This window comes from Arvicola amphibius, chromosome 2 (assembly GCF_903992535.2).
Source record: "Arvicola amphibius chromosome 2, mArvAmp1.2, whole genome shotgun sequence".
Classification (NCBI taxonomy): Eukaryota; Metazoa; Chordata; class Mammalia; order Rodentia; family Cricetidae; genus Arvicola; species Arvicola amphibius.
This window is the reverse complement of record NC_052048.2, coordinates 138207122-138231750: the sequence shown is the minus strand read 5'-3', so window position 1 is coordinate 138231750 and position 24629 is coordinate 138207122. Positions and strand designations below refer to the sequence as shown.

The window sequence follows — 24629 nt, the reverse complement described above, 5'->3', positions numbered from 1 at the left end:
CTGAGATTTACAATGAATAATGAAGTCCATCACTTACTGCTCAATTTGGGACACAAAAAACATAAGGCCACAAATGAGACATTTCCTCAGTAAATAAGCCACCACTGGTTAGTTATCTTCAGGAGAGAAAGCAAACATTGTTCACACCATTGATTCCACATTTCAGGTGAACAACTTACAACCGCTTCTGGAATACAGTCTTTAGGCCTGGTACAATATGGCTTCACACCGAGTATCATTTTTTATGCTTAATGACACTCCATATTAGTAGTAATAGAAGTGTAGAAACAGCCAGAATCCAAGACATTTGCAGACATCCTAGATGAACCAAAGTTGGAACACGGACGGTGGTTTTCTTCAAAGCCCAAGTAGTAACGATCCAGTGGCCATGTTCATCACCTAAAGATCTGGAGGACTTTGTAAATTACTAGCCCAACAACTAAATGTCATGTTATGTCTTGAACTCTGGGTGTCCGAGAAGTTCTATTCTCACAGAGGTCAAGATTATGTTGGGCAGCTGTACGTCCCCATAGGACTCCAGATGAGGTTACACCAAGTTTGCACTGCCCTCCAAAAGTGGGTGGGAATGGTGAGACTTGCCTGCATTGAGATCCAGTTTCCCTAGGCAGATCTGTCTTAAGAGCCCTGTAAATGGAGACCACTGGGGTGCAGCTCAGTGTGGCTGAAGAGGCCCCCAGGCTACAGCCCTTTAGCAAGTCCTTTCTTTTTCCCTAAACAAATCAGCAAACAAACACGGGGACACTTGTTGGGGCAGTCACACTGGGATGGCATCCTGCAGGGGAATTTTAAAGTATACTTTAAATCAGGTAGAAAATGTGGCGCGAGCGCGTATTGGGATCATTTAACATTTATTATTCACTGTATATGAGGTCCGCTGCGGATGTGGAGGCCCCCAGGACCTGGCTGCTGTTTCTGAGTCACTCCTGATAATTTTCAAATGGACTATGTCCTTTTAGTCATGTTTTTGCAAAACCGTGCTGCTCCCAATGCGAACACTTTCCGTTTTGCTCCATAATGAGAGTACTTTCATTCCTTTAATGTTTGCTTTTTTCCTTTGATCTGACAATTTCTGTTCAAATTTCACAGTTTTCTGTAGCTTCAGGACTGAAAGAACCGATTACCCTGCTGGGAGCGTGAAAAGGATTTTAAAAAAATATCTGCATGACATTTCCTCCCGGTGAAATTAATTTAGGTTTAAATACAGTAGGATGGCACACACCTGCTCCAGTCTGTCTCGCACACACCTAGGCAGTTCTTTATCCTGAAAGGATACAGTTGCACCCGCTTGCAACCTGAGTGTTTTGTGAGGATCCTTTCGAGGGGAAGGGGACCTCTTTCTTTGTTTAAGTCTGATGCCACCTTTGGGATATCTCTATTTCTTTGAAGACCTGTCTCAGAAGCCCAGTGGACTTTCTGGGCACGGTCCCTGCCAGTGGCCCGGGGACTTCAGTCTAGCCAGATGGGCTTCCTGGGTGCTTTAGGAGATGCTATTTTGGCAGGGCAGGAACCTTTGGCTCTTGAGCAACAAAGGGCAAATTGGAGGTTGATGGAAGGGGCACTCCCTAGCCTCGGTGGCATCCTGGCCTGCTTCGGCCCAGTACCTAGTCCTCAGTGACTCCGCCTTCGCCTTCTGGGTTCCTCACCCCAGCTGTGTGGCTGCTCCAGAGCTCGGAGCTTGCTGCGAGTCCCACTACCTTCCTCCTACGACCCCTCCATATCCCCTCCTAACTCGAAAAGAAGCGCTGTACACTGCTGCTCGGCCGCCTTGCGTCCCTGGCGGCGTGCCCAGCACCTCGGGGCAAGCTCCCAATCCAGTCTGGTCCCCACCCCGTGGTCCTCATCCTCCCCCTGCAGCCAGGGGCGCAGGAGCTGTCAAGCCCGCGGATCCGATTCAGCCCGGAGCGCCGGCGTTCCTCTCCTTCCTTTGTGTGCGCGCGCGAGCCGAGTTGGGGCGGAGGGAGAAGGGGGGAGGTCGCTGTCTATCTGTCTCCCCCGCCTTTGCCCGGGCCGCTCGAAGTGCAGCGGCGGCGGGATCCCGAGAGCCGGTGCGGGGAACCGCGGGACGCCCAGGTTCCAGCCGAGTGCAGGGAGCGGGGCCACGGCGGGGAAAGCGGGGAAGGCGGGGACGGTGAGAGCGGCGGTCCCATCCTCCCACCCGGCCGTCTCGGCCTCGCTGCGCCCCTGCCACCCCGACGCCCGCAGCCGAGCGCGCCCAGGCGCCGAAAGGGACGGCGAGCACGAATAAATAGCGGCGGCGGCAGCGCGTCATCTGGCGGAGCAGGAAGTGCAGGCAGAGTCCGGAGGCCGGTGCTTCCCGCGCGTCCCCAGGACTTTGCCATGGGCTGGGGGCCGCGCGGGCTGCGAACAGCCAGCCAAGGGCAGCGGCGACACCGCCCGCACAGGGACTGAGCGAGCAGCGACGCGCGGCGCCGAGATGGCAGCGTCCAGCAACTCCAGTCTGTCCGGTTCCTCCGTGTCCTCCGGTGAGTTTCAACGCGCGGTCGCCCGTACGGGGATGGAGAGTCTACCTGTGGCCGTCCCGCCTGCTCCAAGAGAGCGGCGCGGGACAAGGCGTCCCGCGGGACACTTGTTAGGGTGACCCGCATCCTGGTGCCCCAGCACCTCCGCGCCTGACCTGTGACAGGGCAGAGGTGGAACGCGCTGGCGTCCTAGGCGTGCGGTCCAGGCAGTCTTGGGCTCCCGGAGAGCGAAAGCAGCAAGGCAGCCTAGCACTTTCTTCCCAGCTGGAGCAGGGGCAGGAGGCGCGATGAAGGTGAGGGCGAAGCTAGGGCGCCCGAACTGCCTGCCTTAGTGCCTGCTACCATTGATACCCAGAGCCAAGGCAGGAGGGTGCAAACCCTTGCTCCTTGCAGACTCGGATTTCTTTGTTTGTTTCAGAAATTAGCTCCTTGGAGACACTCGCTTGGGGCATGGGTTTGAGACAGCAGCCAGGAGAATGTGTCTTGCTCTTCTGACTGAAGTGAGATTGTGGAATGGAGGTCGAGCCCAGCCTATCGGACTCTTGGCATATTTACAGTGAGTGAGTGTGAGTGTGTGTGCGTGCGTGTGTGTGTGTGTGTGTGTGTGTGTGTAAGAGACAGAGAGGGAGAGAGAATGTGGGGGGGGCTCTAGACATGTTTTTATACTACTCTATAATTTTACTTTCATGGCTTCTGATTATTTTCCGTGTTAAATGTGGTTGGGTGAAAGAGGGGCTTTCAGCTTTTCTATGGTTGATCAGCAGGTCTAATTGAAGAGAAAAAAAAACTGATAATGAATGTGAAGGCATAAGAACCAATGGAGGCAGTCCCACTGGTTTCTGAACATGACAGGTTTCTAATCAGAATGATGCATTAGATGCAGCTCCATTACCCTTTTGGTCATTGAAAACTTTAATAAGAAACCCTGAAGGGGTGGCTGGTAAGACATTCTGGATTACAGAGTTCAAGGGTCAAGATGATCTTGAAGTCTAGTGGGAATGCTCAGTGTATTAATATTGTACGGTGTTCTCTTGGCTTCCTTATTATTATTCTCCAAAATTTAAACTCTGAGCAGAAAAGAGACCCAGCACTCGACAGGACGGCAGACATAAAGGGAACATGTCTATGGATGTGTAACTAATCAAATCCTAAACACAAGGTAGGGCTGTGACCGAGTGCAGTTGTGATGTCTCAACAAGGTGTTCTCCAGAAAGGTATCCACTGTTGTGTGTGTGGTGTGTAGTGGGGAGTTAGGTTTAGTTGCAGGAAAATGACACTTCCGTTAATGATTACTGACAGCTAATAAAAACAGCATTGTTAGGTGCCCCGTAGTTTGAGCTACTGGCGGTAGCGGCCGGTGGGCAGAGCAGTCAGCTCCTATTAAGAGCAGCAACAAGTTGACCGCCTGTGGTTTTAATTCTGAGAACTCAGCAAATGCTACGGCTTATTTTTAGTACCCTCAAACCACTGCTGCTGCGTTTCAATTCATTTGGGTTGACTAACATTGAATTTAAAATGCAGAGCTGTTGGCTTCCTATTAGCACATGGTTCTCCCCCTCCAAAGACTGCCCATTGGATGAACTGAGGGGGAAAGGGTAGCAAAGAGACACGCTGGGGAGGACTAGGAGAAGTATCCTTGCAGGATACACTAGAGGCATGGATTATAGATGCTGTGGCATCTGAAATTTCAGCTCTTGGTACAGCTTAAGCAGTCTGAAAAATCCTAACTCAGCCCTGGGTAGACGGCTGCTCAGAGTCTGGATGAGCTTTAGAGAGCTGTAATTGCTGTGCAGAAAGCTCACCAGGGCTTTCTCTACTGTCTTCTGGACTACTGTTTTGAATCCTGTTGGAAACTGGGAAATTGCATGAAATCAGAAATGCAAAAAAAAAAGTGGACATGAATCTATTTCCTATTTCATGTAAATCAACCTGACCTCTGGGCTTAGGCACCTTCGTTCACCAATTCATCGGACACTTTGTCTTGCAAAATATGGAATCATAGTTCTTTTTAAGCACACTTACCATTGTGTGGATAATGAATAATTCAGAGGACACAGGCAATTCACACCTGTGAGAGGTGTTGAGCAGGAAAGAATAGAGCCTGTTTCTCAGAGCAGCTGGGTTCTCTCAGGCAGAGGCCAGAGTCTGAAAAAGTAGGGCACTCAGTAAACCCCATTAGTCACCAATCTGAAGGGCCAACTGTGGGCCAGGCTTGAGCTTCAAGGCTTAGCAAGGGAGATAATTCTAGCTTTCTTTGTAGCTCCAAACTTCTGAGATCATTGTATTTAAATTCTGGCTCCACTGCTGACCGGTGAGGCATCTTGAGGTGGGTTACTTAATTCTTTCCTGGCCTCAATTTCCTCGTGAAGTCATTATGCTGGATCGAATGCATAAGAGCGCTTGATGCAGAGACTGGAAAGATGGCTCAGTGGTTAAGAGAGATTGCTGTCCTCGTGAAGGATCTGAAAGCTCACAGCAACCTGTTAACTCCAGGGGATCTGATGCCCTCTTCTGGCCTCCACAGACATAGCTACATATGTAAGGTACACACACACACACACACACGCACGCACGCACGCACGCACGCACGCACACGCACACCTTTTAAAAAAGAATGTTTGGTGCAGACAGATTATCTTCTTTGAGGAAGGAAATGAAGGTACTCAATAATGGCTCCAACCAAAGATGCTGCATAAAATCTGTTTCTTCCTTCATATGCCGGATATGATTTTGAGACTGGACTCCATCAAAGAAACATTTATTGAGCATATTCCAGGTTTCAGACGTAGCTTCGAGTGTTTGCATTGAAAAGATGACTCAAGAGTCCTTCTGAGATGGACAGCAATTCACAGCCTGTGTTCTAGAGTATTAACATCACATGCTGTAGAGAGCTGTGCAGGGCAGGGAGTGATTGCTTCAGTCTGCAGTGGCCAGTGGAGGTGACACATTGGGCGTTGACGGGTGAGCAGGAGCCATACAGAATGCAGGCAGAGAAAAAGGCATTCCAGGAAGACAGAGATGGGAAAGTCTGACTTTCCTTTGCGTTTCTTGGGACATTGATCCTTTTCCCTGGTGGGTGGGACACCTCCTGGAGGCTTTGATGGGATGATCCTGGAATCCTAGGATGAATTTGAATATCTGAGCCCTAGAAAAGGAACAGTTGATTTCTGCAGGGTGCCAATATGGTCTAACCCTGTCTCTGAGGAGAGGCTGAGAGGGAATGGAATGGTCTAACCCTGTCTCTGAAGAGCTTCTGAGTAATGGAATGGGCTGGTGTCTGCACGGAGGAGAACTACAGTGATTTCCGCAGCGAAAGCTCAAGGTTCTCCGACTTGGATAATCTCACTTGCTGTTGTTTAGCCGTATCAGTCAAGTGCGTCTTCATACCTATTAGCAACTGACAAATAACGGATGAAGCTATCAGGTTAACATTAACTTAAAAACACATTTTCTGAGAACTCTTAGGAATTTTCTTCTGGAGGATTCAATTATGTGGAAAAGAAATTGGCATGCCTCTGTTTTGATGATGGCTGCTGGTAATTAAATTTCACAATCACCTAGATTGGCAGGAAGGTTTGGTTCCTTTTATTGTTTTAAGATATCCACAGATACAGAAATCAGTATCTTTAAGATTTTAATATACCCTGTGGTACTTGATTATATCCAGAAGTAAACTGGCTGATTTGACGAACAGTTTTCTTAGTAATCACGGGTGACATTTGCTTTTATGATTAAAATAAGAACTTTTCACATATTAGTAATGTGATTCACAAATGGATACTTTCACAATCAAGAAAAGAAAAAAAAAGCTCATGCAATGCAGTAAACAAATGAGATATTTTCTAGTAACTGAACAAGTTAGAATATTAAATATTAAAGAAACCCCCTGGATAAAAATTTAACGTTTTGGAAACATAAGCACATGCCATTATTAAAAGGAAGTTCATTACAAAAGGAAAAAGAGCAAAAATCAGCACAGTGTCCAGTCATCAAAACCTTCATTGAAATAACATTCTTGCACAGATTGAGGTATTTATATGGATTTTACAGAGCAGCATTGGGGGTGTGTGTGGGGGGGGGGAGGCTTAGTGCTGTTTTCTGCTATTACTTTGGTGACCATGGAAACAGTAAGCAGAGATGTTTCTTGTTATTGAGAGGGAATACCCACTGACATACACAGAGTCCTCTATATCCTGAGATGCAGAGGGAAGGCCTGGACTTTGGTATGACAGCCACTAACATATGTGTAGTTAGGAGTTGCGTGGATCTAGTATCTGCCAAGGAACCCTGACAGAGGCAGCTATATGTGGAAGACCTTGCTTTGCTTTCACATGATAGTGCTGGGAATTAAACATCATAATCTGTATCAGCAGGAAGGATTGGTTGTCTGTTGTATTTTAAACGACGTGCACAAAAATTGGAGTTAAAAAATCAGAATAAAATAATAAAAAGTTACAAAAACTAGGATTAACGCTGAGGTAGACTCTTCATTCTCTTGGGTGAGATACATCTGCTTTCCTGGTGGCTGTTTTATGTCAAACGGAATTTAGTAGCCTTCCTGGCCCACTTTCAGTAACTCAGGTGAGCCCAATAGTTCAGTGTCTGAGAGAATAATGACAGTCTTCTTAAACATATTTGTTATGGTTTTTACTTTAAGCCCAAAGGTCACAGTTTGATGGGCTGGTCGCCAGCCCTGATGCTGGGAGATTGTGGCCCTATTGAGCGGAGGGTGTGGCCCCTCCCTCTCTGCCCACCAGAAGAACAGATCTCCTCTGCCAGCCGTCCCCTGCCATGACACAACCCACCTAAACCCCAACCACAGGTTGAAGCCTCTGAGACCATGAGCCAAAATAAACTTTGTTATTTTGTGTATCTCAAGTATTATGTCGTCGCAGCAGCAGACTGGGAGGAGGATCAAGAATTTTGGTATTTGACGGAGACACACTGATTGTGTGTTTTGTGAGTTGCGGGTTCCCCCACCTAGCGCTGTGAAGTGTACAGGTGATTCTGTCCTTTGGCTTTGGAGGGATGGAACTATCAGGTGTTTTCCTATGCCAGCCTGCGTATGCTTTAACTGGACAGCGTGTATTCTCAGCTGCTCCCTGAGGCTTGGCCTCTGTGCTGGCCTCCACTGACGTCCATCTGCTACCCAGCAGGGTCTCCTGTTCCTACACAGTGGTCAGAGCAGCAGGACGTTTAGTTGGAAAAGATGCACAGTGTTGTTCTGGCATGTTCAGGGAAAGAATTTCCTGCCAAAAGGTCAGTATTTCTGCCGAGATATGTATAAAGAAAAGAAAAAGCAAGTTGGTGAATGATAGATCTCATTCACCTATCCGTCAGTGGTCAGTTGTCTCTGAGTGGTGTGTTTGCATTTCCTGGCTTCTGAAGTGTTATTTTTGTTTCAAAGGAAGCATTCTGCCTCTTTCCTTCCTTCTCTTCTTCTCTGCCTGCCTGTGTTCCTTCCTTCCTTCCTTTTCCTTCTTTTCCTGCGTGCTTGTCATATTTTTTGTTTAGAAATACTTTCCCAAACCTCACCTTTGTTTCACCTTGCTGTCCACATTGTCTAAATCCCTTGGCATCTTCCTGTCTTTCCTTCCATGGGCTGTGTGGGAGAAAAAGCTGGCTTTCTCTCTCTCCCATGGATCTGTATCAGAGTGGCCACTTGTGCCTCGTTGCATGCCGCTCGGTGGAACGGAGCACAGTTGGGTGCCTCCAAGTTAGTAGCCAGAGTTTATTTATTCACCTTTGCCTTAGCGAGAGGAAACCAGCCTCTTGTTAGGATTGTACTGGCTCTCCAGGCGGCCAGCTCTGCCAGGGATTTCCGTTACTGTCCCTCAGGGTCTGAAGCTGATGGCCTAGGATGTATCCATTGCTATGAGAGTACTTCCTGCTGGGGGGACTCAGGGAGAGCTGTCACCAGCTCCTTGTGCGAATACCCAACTTTCTTCCTCACAATTAATCACCCAGCATAGTGGGCACTGATCTGTGAGTTCAGTCACATGGTCTGATTTAGTTGCAACATTGCCTTGTTTCAACAGGTAGGTCATCCAGACTCACCCCTTTTGCAATAGTGTATCAGCAACATACATTATTAATTTAAAACAACCTCCAACCCTCCTTTGTTCATTAATAAATACGAGCTTGACTGAACAAGTTCAGAGTCCAGTGGAGCTTGGGGGTTGTTCAGTGGATACTGACCTCTGGTGCCTGTGAAGAGCAAGGTCCAAAGAACTCTGGACGGTTTGCCCAGTGAGACTCAGCCAGGTCACAGCGTGGCTGACTGTTCTCCAGGACCCCAGTTCCCACACACCAACTCTCCGTCCTTCCTCCTGACTCAGCCAAAGAATAGCACCAACCTCAGAGAATTAATTGCAGGCTCCATTTCTGTCTGGCTTCACGGAGGATGTTCTGCTTAACTATGTATTGCTCCCAAAAAGAAGACACACAGTGCTTTGTATTTTAAATGGGCCTTGCATGTCATGAGCACTCCAAGATTGAAGTGAGTCCCACATGCTCCAACTCTGTATAGCGCAGCTGTCAATCATAGTGGCTATTAGCCATTTCCATTTGACAAAATTCGATTCATCAACGTCTGAGTGCTCCGAAACACACATGACCCGTGGCTTCTCTATTGGACCACGGATATTTCTATCATTGAGGAAAACATCCTTTGGATGACGTGGGTATGCAAAGTTCGAAGGTAAAGAACTAAGTAATACAGATGAGCACCTGGAGGACAGAAAATTCCATGCATTCTGTGTCCCTTTGAGTCTCCAGTTTATGTCTTCTGGTTGATTTTGCAAATTGGCTTAGGCCGAACAACTCCCAAGCTCTACTGAACTCCGAACCTGCTCAGCTGAGTTCATATTTATTAATGGATGAAGAAGAATTAGACACTGGTAGTTTTAAATTCACAATTTATACTACTGATACAATATTGCGAAAAGAATAGTTTCCTCACAACTTTGAGGGGAACTGTGGAGTGACAGCTAAAAGACAACGATGGGAAGAAAAACTAAACGTCTGGGAGACTCCTTTAGTCCTGAGCTTTCATTCGGTTTTTTTTTTTTTTTTTTTTTTTTTTTTTTTTTAGATCTGTTGTTACTTTACTGGTAGCTTGATTTTTTTTTTTTGAAATAAATTCACAGTGAGCTTTAATTTTCAGCCTCCAAGGAAAAAATGCCTGTATCTAGAAAAGGTCTGTGTCTCTTCCAAAGCATCATAAAGACAATAGGAACACTGTGAACGTGTGGACTGAGGTTATTGGCTTCAGATCCAAGCCATGTTATTTGAAAGTCTTTGGAGCAGCCTGCCTATCAGCAAGCAGTTTGCCTGGAACCGTTCTCCTCCAACACTACTAGGACAGTTCAAATGAATTCGGTATTTGAAAAACTCAGGTTAGTTTTGGTAATTTTAAGCTCGCGTTATTTGGAAGAAATGTCTACAGATAAAATACAGGAACATGAGAGTTCCTACGGGAAGGAAGGTTTTCCCCTCAAACTTCTGTTAGCCCCTCTAGGCGCAGTAGAAGCAGAGAGGCGGACAGTGTCTTTAACAGTCAATAAGTGTCAGAAAGACCACTGGATTCAGAAACCAACGGCCTGAAGACCATGGTGATCATAGCCTGTTCTTTATTGACATGCATTCAGACCGTAGCTTTAGGGTCTAGGATTTGCAGAATTGCTGGGGTGGTAATCTTATGCAATTCTTATTCATTGGAGGCCCAGGTCCTTGGTTTCAGAATGCCCATAGTTGATCTTTACATGTGCTGTAGTACTGACAGCTTCAAGGAAATGAAACCCAGAGCTTCCTTATCGTTTCAGATAGTGCCATGCTAGCAGTGTAAAGTGCTTTTGCTTGGAGTGGTTTTATTTCTAAAGAATAAACTCAAGAGACCGTGTGGGGATAAGAAATAAGAAACAAGAACCCGGCTTCAGGAGTCAGTCTCTTGCTGCATCTCTCAGCATGCAGGAGTTGCAGATTTACCCATAAGACTCTCATTCTCAGACCTAGATCTGCCCGATCAATATGGCGGCCTTGTGTGGCTAGGGGTCGTTGAATGATGGCCAGTCTCTGAATTATTGATGATTAAAAGCATCTTATGGAGGAAAGGGTTTATTTAATTTTACAACTTTCAGGTCACTATCACTGAAGGAAGTCAGGGCAGAAACCGAAGGTGGGAACCTGGACGCAGGAGCAGAAGCAGAAGCCATGGAGGAGTGCTGCTTCCTGGCTGGCTCAACCTGCTTTCTTAGAAAAGAAAGCTCACCTGCCCAGAGTTAGTACCACTCCTGGTGAGCTGGACCTTCCCACAGCGATCATTAATCAAGAAAATGCCTCATACACCTACCTTACAAGCCAATCTTTTTTATTTTTTATTGAAATTTTTTTATACAATATAGTTTGATCATTTCCCCTCCCCATCCCAACTCCTCCCAAACACCCATTCAACATTATGCTCTTTCAAAATAAATAAATAAATAAACAAAAACCAAGAGACAATGACAACACAAAACATCACAAAAGTGGAAATCAAAACAGACAAAGTAGAAAAGTGCCAAAACAAACTAAAATGCAGCAGAGACTCCACAAAACCATCTTTGGGTTCGTCTTGTGTTGATCAGCTACTACTGGGCGTGGGGCCTGCCCTGGAGTGTGGTTGATCTCCCAGTGACACGCCACTGGAGGAAAAGAAGTTTCCCCTTGCCACTAGTGCCAGCTGCAGATGGCTTCTTGCTTAGGGGTGGGATCCCATGTTTTCTTTCTTATCCCAGTGCTGGGACCCCATCAGGCTAGAACCAGTGCAGGACCTGTATATGCTGCCAGTCTATATGACTGCATATGTATGTTTGTCCTGTTGTGTCCAGAGGGCACTGTTCCTACAGGCCATTCTTATGGAGATGTTTTCTCATCTGAGAATTCCTCTTCCCAAATGTCTCTAGCTTGTGTCAAATTAACATAAAGCTGACCAACACACGATTAAAGACGGTATAGCACAAACAAATGAAAATTATTATTGCATTAACCTTTAAAAATTCTAAATAGATATTGAAAATATAATACTTATATTAAATAAAATCACTTTAAAATTAAATTCACTTGATTTTTAAATGTTAGTGTGACTCCTGGTGCATTTAATATCGTATGTGTGGCTTCCAATACCTCTGCAGCATACAAAACGGGTCTGGGTGGCTCCACTGGGCAATCTTGCTCCAGCCTTTGTTGCCATGACTGCCAAGCACAACCTGCTGAAACTCACCCAGTGTCTCCCCCGGTATGCTTTCCAGAAAGTGACCCTCTGTCCATTCAGACAGCTGAGTTCGTTTTCCGAGGTCGTGATTTTAGTCCCAGACTTAAAAATGTCATTAGTGGTTCTTGACTCTGTACAGGGGTTTGGGACTGAAGTGCCATACAGAGAGCAGGTCGGGGCACATATCAGATTCTTGCATAGAAGGGTTTTGCGTTTTTATTGTTTTTTTGGATTCTCTAAAATCCTAGATTTTTCATACCTGTATGTTAGATTTGTATACTCACTTCCTTTCAAAGAAAGTCTGCAGTACTCTGAAGTTGGAAGAGAGACTGAAGAGACAAGGGGCCCACCTCCCTCTGCCTGTGTGCAAAATGCTCCTCTGATAGTGTCTGGACTGAGGCATTCTGCCGCCAATCCGTATGTGTACAGCCACACACACACACATGCGCGCGTGTGCGTGCACACACACCACACATGCACACACACACGTGCATATATCTGTGTGTCTGTGTCTGCATGAAGAGTGGAAGTAGATCGTTTTCAAACAAAAGTTATTTCTAACCAAATTTATATTGCATATAAGTTAATACCAAAGGAAATGAAAAGTCAAGCCTGGCATTACTTTTGGTAATGAAAGAATTCACTAGGGATTATGCTAATGATGTGTAGATATTAATACACATAATACCACTGCCTAATATTGATTTAGGTTGCTCATTCAAATTCACTTTATTATACAAAAAATAGCCATTTTTTTACAATGCTTGTCCCATGGATAGCATTGGGAACATTAAAGCGTGTTTATTATGTGCTGGATTTCATATGCAGAGGGCACTGTGGTGTCTCCCACAGCATGTGCCCTTTGACTTGTGACTTCTTGTTGAGGCCCCCTTTGGCTTATAGTCATGACACTTTCTACCACCTCCCTCATGATCAATTTCTTGGGTTAAAGGTACTCTGTGACCAAGGAAGTTCATTTTCTCTGTGACATTACTATGCCCTAGGGGTGAACTTTGGCCACCCGAGTGCCCTGTGCTGATTTGCCAAACTAACCTACCTACCTCCCTCTTTTCCCCAGTATAAATTCTTTCTCTGAGGAAAAATCAACTGACAAGGGTTTTGTAAACTCTGCTGATGTCAGGTTATGGATAGGCACAACCATAGCAGATGCTAGGCAGGTAAACATACAAGGTATCATGAGGTCTGAAAATCACTTGGCCTAAGAACCTGCTGGTTGCTGTAGTCTGTATTTAGCGTTGCATTGTACAGTAACCTTTCTGGGAGGAGATGCCTTGCAGCATCTTTCTTTAATGAATAGCCGAGTCATTCAGAGGTTCCTGGAGCCTCCATCTGGAGTTTGAGCTATGTATCTTCCCAATAATAAATCCCATCTATTTGAGTGGATTCCTGTTCTTTCCTACACAGAGACCTGTTTCTAACATCCAGTTCTTAGGGTCTGTAAACAGAGGCGGGTGTTTTGACCCTACACCTTTGATGAGGTACTGACAGCAGTTGTGGGCTCTGCTAACCTGGACCACTCTGAGTTTCTAGTGTCTTGTCTGTAAAATGGGCTAATAAGAATGTGAGGACTGAACCTGTAAGTGTCTGTGCAAGAGACTTGGAAATTCATGGGGAAAAAAATCAAAATCTCTGCTTTCGAGATATTTACATTCTAGAAAAGGGCTTTGTGGGTTCCCTTCCTGAGTGAGGCGTGATAACTCAGCTCATGGGCTGCTGTCTGTATGCACTTTTCTTAAGACATTGAGCTCTTCTTCAACAACCTCTTAAACCCTTGGCATATAATGGAACCAAGTCAGTCCGTGTGTACCCCACATTGCCAATGCCACTTTAAATTAGCGTTGACAGTTCTATGGACTGCCATTGTTGATACTTTCTTAGCCAGAGGCCTGGATCCTTAAGTTAACTACAGTGTACTACGCAGTCAGGTTCTCCTCACCTAAGGATGGCTTGCATCCACATACGCACACTGTAAATGTAAACTGTTGTAAGTTGTAAAAGCACGGAACACATCTGATCTACTGAGCATTGGGACTTAGCTGCCCAGCATACTGTAATGCTGCTGCTGCTCTGATTCCACCCTGCCATCACCAGCCTGATGAGGGGTTCTGGCTTGTTGCCCAATGTTGAAGGAGAAGATCTGCTTCACAGGAAAATATCAAAGTTGGAGGTATGGTCTACTGAAGGGGACATCACGTTTGCATGATCATGAAGTCAAACCCTTGTCCTTAGAGAGCTATCTACATATGCAAAAAAAGTTTTGTCAGTAGACCTGAATGTTGAGGATGATACAGCACAATGACCGGGAAGCCATCATACAACTTAGGAGCATTGTTTCTCCTCAGTCTTCCCTGGATTCTCCCTCCTTTCTCTGTCTTCCTCCAGTCCCTCCTGATGAAGTCCACTACTCTATTTAATAGTTTGTTTTTGTATGTACCAAAGCAGAAGTCTTGAGTAGCGTCCTCCACACAGTGTGCACTGAGAAACTAGATGTGAGGAGCAGGAATATCTATGTGTGACACTCTGTCGCGGGGCTGCTGTGTTCCACTTGTGTAAGGACTAGCTGCCCGTTCCCATCAACTCATGCTTCAGGGGTTTTCAGAAAGGCAGTTTTCTTTAAATTCACAACATTCAAATAGAACTTGTAATATACAAAGTAGTTCTTTGTGTCAATAGACTCCCGACAAAATCAAACTGCCTTTTCTGAACCCGGACTTGAGTTCACAAGCCCCCAGCAGAAGTGAACAGTGGACCCTTAGGAAATGTAAATACAGGTTCAGGAAATGTCAGCACAGTGATGCAATTTACCTGCTACAAGATGAGCCTGCAAAACGCTGTGGCACGTGAATGAAGCTATTCATAGAAGACCGCGGTGTTTGATATCACTGATAGGAGGCATCTAGGAGAGACAAATCATAGACCCAGAAGTGGATTCGGTGTTCCTGAGGGTTGGGAGGGTTGGAGATGAAAGCGCACCATTGCTAATAGATAGGACCTGTCTTTTGGGATGCTGAAATTATTTAAATTTGACTGTGGTGATGGTTGCTGATATCTGTGAATACAGGAAAAGTCATTAAAATTTGCATTTTTTAGCAGATGAATTATGTGGTACCTGTTAATTGTATCCCATTAAAGCTATTGCTTTTTTAAATGCCAAAAATTAATATAATAAAAATGAGGGCCAGACATGGCGGCACATGCCTTTAATCCCACAATGTGGGAGTCGCAGCCTGGCACATCTTTGTGAGTACAAGAGCAGCGTGGCCTACAAAGAAGTTCCAGGCCAGCCAGAGACACAGTGAGAATATATCTCAACAAACTAGAACAACAGCAACGAAACAAGAAAGCAAAATGTTCACAAGGTAAGGCCCAACAGAAAAACCTACAGGACAAACCCATTTGGGCAGGACGCTAGTTATCACATGGGAGGCATTTAAGCCCACGGCATTGATCACTTGCATGTCACACAGTGGGGCTCCTTCCCTCCTCCTTCCCTCCTTCCTTTCTTCCCTTTCCTGGTGGTACTGGATTGGGCTTGGGGCCTCCTACATCCTAGGCACGCACTCTACCACTGATCAGCATCTCCAGACCATTTTTTAACTTTTATTTTGAGATTCTGTCTCCCTGAGTTACTCAGATGGACCATGAGCTTGCAATCCTCTCGCACTCTCCTGAAGAGCTGAAATTATAAACTACAGACCTGTCTGGGGCCTTATCTCTCATTTATTTCCACATTCATCTTTATTCTACCGCCAATGGCTCACTCAGCGTCCACTGGACAAATGCCTCTCTCCTCTTCCTCCCTCCCCTAACAGCAAGGGCATCCTCCTTCCACCCCACAGAAGAATGGGGCAACATCAGGTCTTTCCCCAATGTTGGACAAGCAATTAACATGTTTTTCATGACTAGTTAATTAGATTTTCTTTTTAGTTTTCCGAACCCTGGGCACGACCGTTCTAGCCTCAGAGCAGAATGTGAGTCTTTCGGTGCTGAGTGTCCCCCAGTGCCTTGGGTAGCCTGGTTGGCCACGGTGGCGAATACAGCTGTGTACCTGCTGCTGCCCCCTCCGAAGGCTGTCTCTGTAAGTATTCCGAAGCATCTCCTCTTGTCTGTGCAGATGTTCCTAAGGAGAGCTTCAGCCGTCTCTTTTGTTATTTCGCGTCAAAGGGCCAGCGGCACCCTTTGATCATGTAAGATCACAGTATTACACAATAAGTACTTTCTTAGAAAGACCAAAACCCGGCAGAGGAATGGCTTTCCTGGGTGTTCTGATAGTGTTGACTTTTATCCTGAAATAGCCAAGAAAAAAATGCGTTTGATCCAGTCACATCTGAAATATGAATCAGCACAAACAGGCACGTTTCAAGAGACACACAATTTATAGTCCTGGCTCCAGCTAATGAACGTCTTCCAGGCACCGGCTGCACTCCAGCACTGGCTTGCAGAGAAAGTTCTTCTCTTGCCCTTTGTGCGAAGCCTGTCAGCTGGGCAGAGTGATGGCTCAGGCCTGGAGCTAATGGAGGTGCAGGCTGGGGTGGCAGCAACAGTGCCCCTGTGACTTGAACATCTTCGTCAGTTCTTTTCCTAATGTCTCACTGGAGTGCTTTCCTGGCATCCAGAGAGGAAGTGAGAACGGGGTGAAGTGGATCTGGGGTCTGTCTCCTCGCCAGGTGAAATCTCTCCCAATCCCCTGGGAGGACAGCAGTAGCTAGGGCTATGCTCCCCGCTGGCCTCTGCAGCTGCCCTGTGACCTCACCCCACACATCCTCCCACTTCCTAATGCCACCTGTTGAGTTCTCTCTAACTAGAGAATCCTGGGACCTATGACTCACTCACTGCTGAAGCTTTTTTTCTCAGGAAAACTTAAGGATGTGTAACGAATGCACTGCCCTTCTACCTGACCAGAATGCAAGAGTCCTTTGGGATAGAGAACCACACCTCTAATAGCTTGCAATCTCACCTTTCAGCTTCTCTCTAATTCTCTCAGCTCTTCCTTCCTCACTGGTGAATTTTTTCTTTAGCCTCACTCTGTGTCAGATGATAACAGTCTTGGAATCATATATAGGTAATTTTCCCCCACTGGCTTTATGGAAAATAAGAAAACCTTTTTCATAAGCATGGGTATGTTGTGAGAGGGCTGTTTGTTCGTTTCCAGATGCTTAGCCCTGAAATAATCACACAGAAACTGTATTATTTAAATCACTGCTTAGCCCATTAGCTCTAGATTCTTATTGGCTAACTCTTACATATTAATTTAACCCATCTCCATTAATCTGTGTATCTTCACGAGGCCGTGGCTTACGGGGTCAAGTTTGGCGTCTGTCTCTGGCAGTGCTACATGGCTTTCTCTGACTCTGCCTTTCTTTCTCCCAGCATTCATTTTAGTTTTCCCCGCCTACCTCTCTTCCCTGTACAGGCCCAAGACAGTTTATTTGTTAACCAGTACGAGCAACACCTAGACAAAGGGACCTCCCACTCCATGGGTACCTGCAGCAAATGTTCCCTTTCTTCATTAGCTTCAGTGCTGTCACACGCTTAGGTGCAAACTCATAACAGGCAAGGACGTAGGACCCATGATGCTCTTCATTAAGTCAAACCTCTTTCAGCAATGAGAATGGGCTAGCCTGTTCTGAAGAGCCAGACAGAAAAGGCTTTTGTTACAAAAGCCTTTGACAGACATCTTAAAGACAAAATTCTAAGGACCTCTCAGGGTCAGAGGAGAGAGCTTGTCTTTGCTTAGCTGAGGTTGAAGCAGTTCCAGCCATCTCCCCTGTGTTAACGTTACTGCCTGAGAAACTGCTTTGCTCTGTACAGACTTCAGGAAATCTACACTTTTCACAGAACCACTTCTCTTGTTAATGCTTTGTGGCACATCACTTTGCCTCTGGCTCTGGAAAACATAGACCTATTGATGTGAAAAGTGGTCAGACCTTTACTTCAAATGAAAAATGGGACTGTGGGGGTTAAGAGTTTTGGTTCTTGACAGACCAGCACCCCCCGGGTCTGACATAGCTGGGACTGTATTATTAGAACGTCATGGGATAATAGTAGATGAGCCAACCTCTCCCGGTTGCTATGGCAGGGAATTTTTAAGGCTTTCATTTATGAGAAATAGTGATCATTAGCAGCTCTTTGTTTTTTTTTTTTTTTAAATAGAGATTCTTGCGAAATTGCCGGGGCTCTCCTGGAAGAGGTGATTGGCATCTAGCTGCCGAAAGACTTTCAGGTGGCTTTTAAAGCCATGAGACCAGGCAGGATGCTTGAGAGGAGCTGTTCCTGTTTCTCATTTTTCAGGGCAGGCCGGAGTGAGTGAAGCTCCCTAGCTGGAAAGTCACATGACTCGAGTCTCCACCAGTTTTAGCTCAGCATTTACTTTTTGTGTACCCTGGGGCAAATGACAGAGCCACTTTGTAACTTGGACGCTCGCTGGTAGAATGATTAGGTCAAGCCAGATCGTCTGAGAAGGTCTTGAAATTTTTATGATTTTCTGACTGCCTGTCTTCTTTTGCTAATCTGCGATGCTGTGGTGCTGTGGTGGCTGCTCCAGGGAACAACCCTGCTTCCACTCCCAGCCCTGCTGCCCCATGTGTTTTGAATAGCAGTTTTCATAGGCAGTGCCCAGTCGGGAGATGTGAAGGGCTGAAGGGCTGTATGCTGCATTCGCCTCTCAGTATTGAACATCTCAGAGCCACCTGAGTGTACTCCAAGACACTGTCATCCAAGCCCGTGTGACCAACACCAACAGATGTGTTTTACATCACAGTCCGGTGCACAGTTATTTGCACAAAGGCACAGGTCTTCTAGGTGTTAGAGATACTACCATTGTGGACCAAACAGGCAAACATGCTGGACCGCCTGCAGTTTTAAAGATAGATAGTAAACAGAAGAAATGGCATAAGATATATATGCAGCTCTATATAGCTATACTATATATAAGATATATATATGCATCTTTATATAAGTGTACTATATAGAAGATATGTATTATTAGAAGGTGGTAACTTCCATGGGGAGGGAACAAAAACAGAGAGGTGACTAGGGAAGACAAGAGGCAAAAGCCCTGAATTTTGAAATTTGTGATTGGGGGAGTCTTTTCTCAGAAGGTGATATTTGAAGATGAGGAGACTGTTGTTCAGACTGTGAAGCAAGAGCCATGCCAAGCATGGAGCGGCAGGCACCAGGCCAATGGGAGAATGCACCTGAAGTTTTGCAGGAACAGAAACAATGCCAGTGATCTGGAGTGCAGGGTAACGGGACCAAGCAGGACAGAGACGAATCATAGCTGGTCCCATTGGGTCTTGCAGGAATTTGGCTTCTACAACGAGAGTGACAATTCTAGAGAAGAGTGCCGTAATTGGTCTCAGGCGTTAACAGAGTAACAGAACATGCTATGAACACATACATGCACATGTTTATGTCTACACCCATGAAAATGGTTTTATAGTGCAAAATATTTTGATTTTTTTCTGTTATATTAGTATTCATTCATTTAAAAACTAGTTGTTAGCTGCTGGGAAAGGAAGTAGCCTCTTGTAAGTCAACCACCATCGAGTGGAAGACCACACATCCGAGAATATTTAGGCAGTCCAAGTTGATACTGATTTGGGGAGAAAGACAAAAAGTCATAGAAGGGAATATCTGGTAAAAGTAGGGGTGGAGGTGGGTGAACATGAGCAAAACTCATGGTACAGCTTTCTTAAAAATGAATAGAAAAGGTGTACAGGGCTTCCATGTTGATGACATAATCTACCACAAGGTAGTGACTGGCATTTTGGAAACATCCTAAATTGGCCTCAAATCCCAACAACAGTTTGCTTGCTCATGGTATGGATGGGGAACACATGGCATATGGAGACCCTCATGATCATACATAATTCACAGCTTTCAAAGCTAGTTACACTAACTAGCATAATTTTATTAGTTTCTCAATTAAATTTTTTTCACCTTTTTCTACATGTTTGGTGGGCTTCTGTTACCAGTGCATAAAACTTAATTGTGGAGCATTTTCACATTTCTAACATAAAGACAAACATTTAGTTTCAGTAGTGATCACATCCTACTCCATGCCCTGGTTTATTTGGAAAGAAAGCTCAGGTCTGGCAACATCACATCTGTGAATATTCAGTTGGTAAGAGAGAGAAGAGAGGGCAGGTTCCAAAGGGAGGAAGAGGAGGAGGGAGAAGAGATGGGGGGAGGATGCACTATGATTATGATTGTAACTCCTGTGCACACTCACAAAAAGTCTGAACAGTGATGTCTTTATTCATCTGTCTGTCGTGGGAAACAGGTGACCTTTGCGGAGGGAAGCTGCGGTCGTGTTTTCTTCCCTCTGGGTCTGGAGGTAGTGTTTCTCGATGCTTCCTTGAGAAGCAAATGCTTTCCCGCCTCACTCCCAATACATGAGTTCACTCCTGCCCCACTCTGTGCTTTCATAATGCTCACATACGGCTTCCTGTCCCGTGGCTCTTGAGTGATGGGGGAGGCGCTGGTCTTACTCATCTTTGTAGTGTTTAGTGACTTAGCATGTTTCCTGACACCCCCAATGTCCTCACATTTTTGTAAATGCTTTGCTTCCTGTCCTGTGTGGACTTTGGAGGAACCTCTCCCTTAGCCTCCTGGCCTACCACTTCCTTTTGGCGGTGTTGCAACATTAGCTGGCGTTTCTAGGAAGCCTCGTCTCTCCTAAGATGGGGAGCCTTTCTCAGCTGACATTGCCTGTCTCAGGAGACTCCAACGTCATCTCAGCTTTTACAGAATTCTTCTTCTCCATTCCATGATCGTACATGTTCATGAGTAAGGAGCACTCATCCTTATCTACCCTATCCACTAGAAAGTCTTTGCCAGAGACCGACTTGATAGGCTTACATTGCTAGAAACATGGTCACATCTGAGTACGTTTAAGGGTTATAATCTCAGAGAGAGAATAAGTCCTTCTATGGTGGAGTAAAGGCACCATGCTAATTTATTATTGACTATCCCTTAGTTACTTGGTTAAATTTCTAGAATATTTCACCCGTAAAAATTATCAGAAAGATGGCAGGGCCACTCTCCCCAACTTTTCTTTCCTGTTCCTTTTCCCTTTCTCTCTTTCATCTATAGTGAGAACAAGCCTTGCTCTAGGGACAAAAAGGCATACGCAGCAGCTAACTTGTAACTCCTTAGTCGGAGGGTTTCCAGTTGACAGTCACTCTGCCAAGGAAGGGACCCTGGGGTCACCAGCTACCAGCAGCAAGACTATGGCATCCATCATAAGCTCTTTTGTTTTTTCAAATGAGAAAAAGAAAAAGTGAATGAAACCATTAACCATTAAGTTCAGAGCCCTGAGACCAAGAGCACTCTTAGACAAGGTGACACAGGTGTGGCCTCTCGACTGAGGATGAGCAGGGGAAGCTGGCCACTTCCTCCTCTTTCCCTGGCAGAGGTTCTTATTCTGCTTAGGAAGATGCTTCCATTTTCTGGGCTTCTGTAGATGTCACAGTTTGGAGGAGCCTTCCAGATGTCTGGATTAAGAATCTCTTAAAGCCTGGGAGCAGGCTTGTAGTTCCCTGCCATAAAAAATGCGCGCGGTGTTAGAATCAACATGCACCTTTGCCTTCCCAAGTCTTTCCTTCCTCTGAGTTGCAATTCAATGGTTTATGTTAGGCCAGGAGATGTTTACTTATGATTAAAAGGACTGACTGCTGGGCTGGAGAGTTGGTTCGGAGGTAAAAAACACTTGTTGCTCTGGCTGTAGAGATGGCTCAGAGGTTAAGAGCACTGGTTGCTCTTCCAGAGGGGCCCGAGTTCAATTCCCAGCAACCACATGGTGGCTCATAACCATCTGTAATGAGGTCTGGAGGCCTCTTCTGGCCTGCAGGGATACATGGAGGCAGAACACCATATACATGATAAATAAGCCCTAAAACAAAACAAAAGAGCACTTGTTGCCCTTTAATTAATTAACCCAGACTTAATTCCCAGTACCCACTTGGTGGCTCACAACCATCACTAACACAAGTCCCAGGGAATCTGACTTACCCTCTGACCTTGGAAGCTCCAGGTACACATGTGGTGCACATAAATACATGGAGGCAAAATACTCATACACTCAGAATAATAAATAAATAAGCCTAAAAATGTTTTTAGACATTCGTTGGTTGCCATGTCATTCCAGGACAAGGATGTACCTGGGTACGTAGCTATGTGTTCTGTGTGTGCATGCATCCATATCTGTGGCATCCGGCAGAGGATCCCATTCCTAGGACAAATAAAACTTCAAATGACCATAGTCCTGGGGAAAAGTTTTAAGCATTATCTTTTCCTTTGCTTTTTAAATAGTTGATTCCTCTTCTTTAAATGATTTATTTTGAATACGAGGCAGTTGAGAGTGGAAATAGTATTGTTGGACATTTTAATAGTTATGCACAATCTTGAATGTTTGGTTTTTTTTTTGTTGTTGTTGTTTTTGTGAGACAGGGTTTCTTTGTGTAATAACCCTGGCTATCCTGGAACTTGCTCTTGTAGACCAGGCTGGCCTTGAACTCACAGAGATGTGCTTGCCTCCGCCACCCGTGTGCTGGGATTAAAGGTGTGCGCCATCACCACCCGGCTTAGTTATACACAATCTTATTATGTAAACTAACTTTTTTCTTAACTCCTCCGGTGTGGTTTGTAACTAAGTTTAAGTGATTTTTTTTAACATGCAGTAACTGACAAGGTCTGGTAAAAAGTCTCAGAGAGGGAGCTATTTGGTAGAGCGGAGCTTTCTTCTCCTTATATCTCATATACATTTTGACTATTAAAGGAGTCCTTGTAGATTCCCTTAAAATTAAAAAAAATAAAAAACCAGAGGAAGAGGAGATTACAATTAATAACTTTAAAATTCCAATTAATCTCTCAAATAGTGATTAATTTCCAGAGACACGGAGACTCTATCTGAGAAAAAGGAGAAGACAATTAGGATTGGAGAAATTGGTGGAAGACACAGGGGTGGGTGGAAATCCCACCAGGAATGAGAGAATTGATGAGCTTGGAAACCTGCCAAGAGGCCTCTCCCCTGACACACGTCCATTTTTAAACCCACAGGCCGAGTCTCCTAAAACTGTCTCTTACCTCATTGTAGAAATCTTCAGATCTGTTATGGAATTACATTTCTTGTTCGCTACCTCTTCATTTGTCTCCGGCAATGATTTGTCCCCATCTCCCTCTGTGCTTACAGTGTGCCTGGACGTTCCTCTTCCCTAGAAGTGAGCATCTCAACAAGCAAGGCTGAGTGTGTGTTGGTTTAAGACAGGTGATGTTTTCCATTTCTGAAACTGTTAATGTACTCTGCCACTCATAAGGACTGACTGATGTATCAGGTTTCCTTCTCTGAAGGCAAAATTAATATGTTAGAAATTACAAATGATTAAAACTTGGTTGAGCTGAAGGGAAATCACTGTGTTCTATGACGCTGGTTATACTCATGAAAATAATTCATCCTGCTGCTTTGAGTCCCAAGCAGTTGAGTACCAGGTTGTGTGTGAAGCCTGAAGTTTTAATTACACAGTCATGAAGCCGGTGTTCAACTTCTGCAGCAGCACAGCTTTGATGTCCTCTAACTTAACTGTCCTAATTAGGAGTAAAGGGCTCTGGAGAATGAGGACTTACCATTATCTCTAAAGAGATGCAATAGTCCACAGAAGAAATACAAGCAAGCTAGCCATTCACGGTCAGCTGTAAACCTTAACTTCCAGGGGATTCGTCCAGCTATACTGACCTAGAAACTGAATAAGCAGTTTGGAAAAATCTGGTTTGTGCATATAATTATTTTTATATCATCTCAGGCTCTGCCTTGCAAAGAGCAAAACCACAGTAGTTATCTGACCTAGTGCTTGGCCTTTCTGCCAGCGCAGTAATTGCAGAGGACTCAGCATCTTTTTAACTAGCAGTGTGCGCATAGAGCATTCCTTCCCAGATAGCCCTGTCTATCTGGAAACTGCTCATGTGCTCTTTATTAGTCCTTCCTAGAAATGGAAGATGAGCCTTCGATGGTGACCTCTGCTAACACCAGTAGACTAGGAAGGCCAAGGGAACACACACCCTTGGCGCTGGTGATGTCTGAAACAGCCTTGATGGTTGTGATGCACCAGCTCTTCTAATTTAAAGGAGAAGCTTAATCTTCCAGATGAAAGGGTCCCAACAATGCTTTTTTAAAATTTGAGTATAAATATTTAGTTGGAGGTAGATTACAGGATGTGTTTAAGTCCTTTGGGATTACTGTTTTTTTTTTTTAATTCTGGCTCTTCCTTTAGTTGCTTGGAGCAAATGAGTGATTTCCTTTGGAGTGTGTGCATGCTTCTAAGGGGTGTCTAAGTAAATGACATAGGTGTGGTAACATGCCATCTTAGAACCATCCCCTGGGCATCAGGCTAGAAGGCTAGGGCTTAGGTGTGTGGGGAGGAAGGCCTGTGGGCACAAGTGGGGGAGGGAAAGGAGGTTAATCAGGGCACCCTCGGTGGCTTATCATGCTGCTGGGTTGGATTTGTAATCGGAAGCCGCTAGCTTTGTTTAAAAGACGGAATTGCCTGGCAGAGTTCGGATGTTAATAAAAGTGAAGTTAGCTGGAGTTAGCACTCTTTCATCTTGCATTTAAAAGACAGCTCAAAGGAAACAGTTTATTGGAATTAATTGTAAACTCTGAAGGACCCTGGAAGATTTTAGTTTTGTTTGGAACTGTGACATTCCCCAGTCTCCTTTCTTAGGCCTCACCTGTGATTCCTCAGTAACATAGGCAGAGCACCTAGCATACTGGGAAACACTGTAGCGAAAACAGGGAGCTTCACATCCACTTGAGAGACCCTGTCTCAACTAAGGTGGAGAATGACAGAAGAAGGCCCGCA

At 45.2% G+C, this 24629-nt stretch overlaps 1 protein-coding gene across 2 annotated transcripts in view; it reads left to right on the top strand.

Annotated features, from left to right (window-relative positions):
• Positions 1-1747: 1747 nt before the first annotated feature.
• Positions 1748-24629, top strand: part of Chn2 (chimerin 2) — a 278546-nt gene continuing 255664 nt past the window's right edge. Inside the window, exon 1 of one of the 2 annotated variants that reach the window (XM_038319598.2) lies at positions 1748-2504. In XM_038319598.2, the coding sequence (XP_038175526.1) occupies positions 2456-2504 (49 nt within the window). In that variant the 5' untranslated portion in view covers positions 1748-2455. Of the gene's footprint in view, positions 2505-2999; positions 3058-24629 lie in introns of those variants that run through there. The other variant, XM_038319599.2, reaches the window with a different exon arrangement.